Source organism: Ammodytes marinus (assembly GCF_949987685.1).
Source record: "Ammodytes marinus genome assembly, chromosome: 21".
Classification (NCBI taxonomy): domain Eukaryota; kingdom Metazoa; phylum Chordata; class Actinopteri; order Uranoscopiformes; family Ammodytidae; genus Ammodytes; species Ammodytes marinus.
Window position 1 is genome coordinate 14,203,233 of NC_137225.1, and position 1,647 is coordinate 14,204,879.

At 44.3% G+C, this 1,647-nt stretch overlaps 1 protein-coding gene across 1 annotated transcript; it reads left to right on the forward strand.

Annotated features, from left to right (window-relative positions):
- Positions 1-561: 561 nt before the first annotated feature.
- Positions 562-1,384, forward strand: msc (musculin (activated B-cell factor-1); the record flags this gene model as incomplete). The annotated part of the gene is made up of 2 exons (XM_080050634.1): positions 562-1,002; positions 1,301-1,384. The coding sequence occupies 2 exons, from the start codon at positions 562-564 to the stop codon at positions 1,382-1,384; spliced, it is 525 nt and encodes a 174-aa protein (XP_079906760.1).
- Between the last annotated feature and the right edge of the window lie 263 nt (positions 1,385-1,647).

Here is a 1,647-nt window from a genome sequence, read left to right on the forward strand (position 1 = left end):
AAAACATGAAAAGGATTATCACTCTGTTGTATAAAATAAAATCCATCCTTAGGGTAATTTATTTCTATTTCATTTAAATCTCCCATTAGATTCACTAATTGTGAGCCATTCATTTGAAGGGGCTCAATGTACTCATCAAGTTGCAGATGGGCAACTCAACTTCTTAACAGTATACACAAAGAGACAGTGTTGTGGTCTTTCTAAGGTTATGGTGGCTTGGAGGAAAAAGGGGGAGGAGAAATGTTTAGAAAAAAAACTGCAGATGCCAAGTTCAGGACACTTAAATTAAAGGGGGTAGCTAAGCAAGAAGGCATGTTTCACTTTTAGAGAGGGCTGCAAATGTCAGACATGACTTCAAGGCAGTTGGTACTATAGTATTGTCAAGTGGTGACATTTCAGGTCGAAATATACCTTTTTAAGGCTCTCCAAATGGGAATTTAAATGTGGTGACAGGCTTGCTGACTTTGCAAAACTCATGTCTTTTGCAAACATCTCAAGCTGAGAATCTCTATTTTCAGTCACTGGCTGCTGTCCCTAAAGTGTGCCACCAGTGGAACAGCCATGTCCACTGGTTCTGCTGCAAGTGATGCTGAGGACTACGAGACGTGCCACAGGAGGACTACCGCCACCACCGCTTTGGAGAGGAGCGCGCGGAAGATCACCTGCTACAATGCCGAGCGCTATTCGGACGAGGAGCTGGAAGATGACGGCGAGGTTGAGGGGAGGGTCGACTCGCATCACGGGCGCAAACTCCCCAAGGCGCACCACCAGAGGGACGCGCGGCAGTCGCAGAGAAACGCGGCCAACGCCCGGGAGAGGTCGCGGATGAGGGTGTTGAGCAAAGCCTTCACCAGGCTCAAAACCAGCCTGCCCTGGGTACCGGCCGACACCAAACTCTCCAAATTGGACACGCTCAGACTCGCCTCCAGCTACATCACACACCTGAGACAGCTTCTGCGGGACGACCGCTTCGAGAACCGCTTTGCGCACCCAGTCAACCTGGTACGATGACATAACCTTGCATAACAAGTGTGTTAGTTTTAAAGGGAAATATATCAGTCTTTACTGTTAAAAATGTACCTCAACAAAAGGGTAATCTTTTTAATGATCAACAGATATTATTGTTTTCGTAATGCAATGTTTGTTTTTGGTATAGGCTAATTACTAATTATTATTAAGTATCCGTCTAAAACTGGAGTATCTCTTTTTGTAGACAATTGTGATTAATAGTGATTCTGTGATAACGTGTTGGAATGTGTGTTCTTTGCTATTAAAGTTCTAATGTATTTTGCTCTAACAGACGTGGCCATTTATGATGACGGGGCGACCAGAGGACAGCCAAGACATCTCCCCCACTGTAAGACTATGTGGAGCAACAGCATAGGACTCCCTTTTCCAAACCAGCAGCTTTGGTTCAAAACAATACGAAAAGTTGACTCCTCCTGGCCCAATGTGGCCCAGACAATAACTTTGAACTCAGCCCCAACCTTTAATACACCATGGATTTGTTTATTTTCCACAGCATGTGTGTGTGTGTGTGTTTGAACAATGAAAACACTAGTCCAAGTTTGTTTTCAGATATATTGTATTGTGTGCATGCTGGCTGTAATCAGTGTTATGGCATGTTTGGATTTATACTGGATTTAT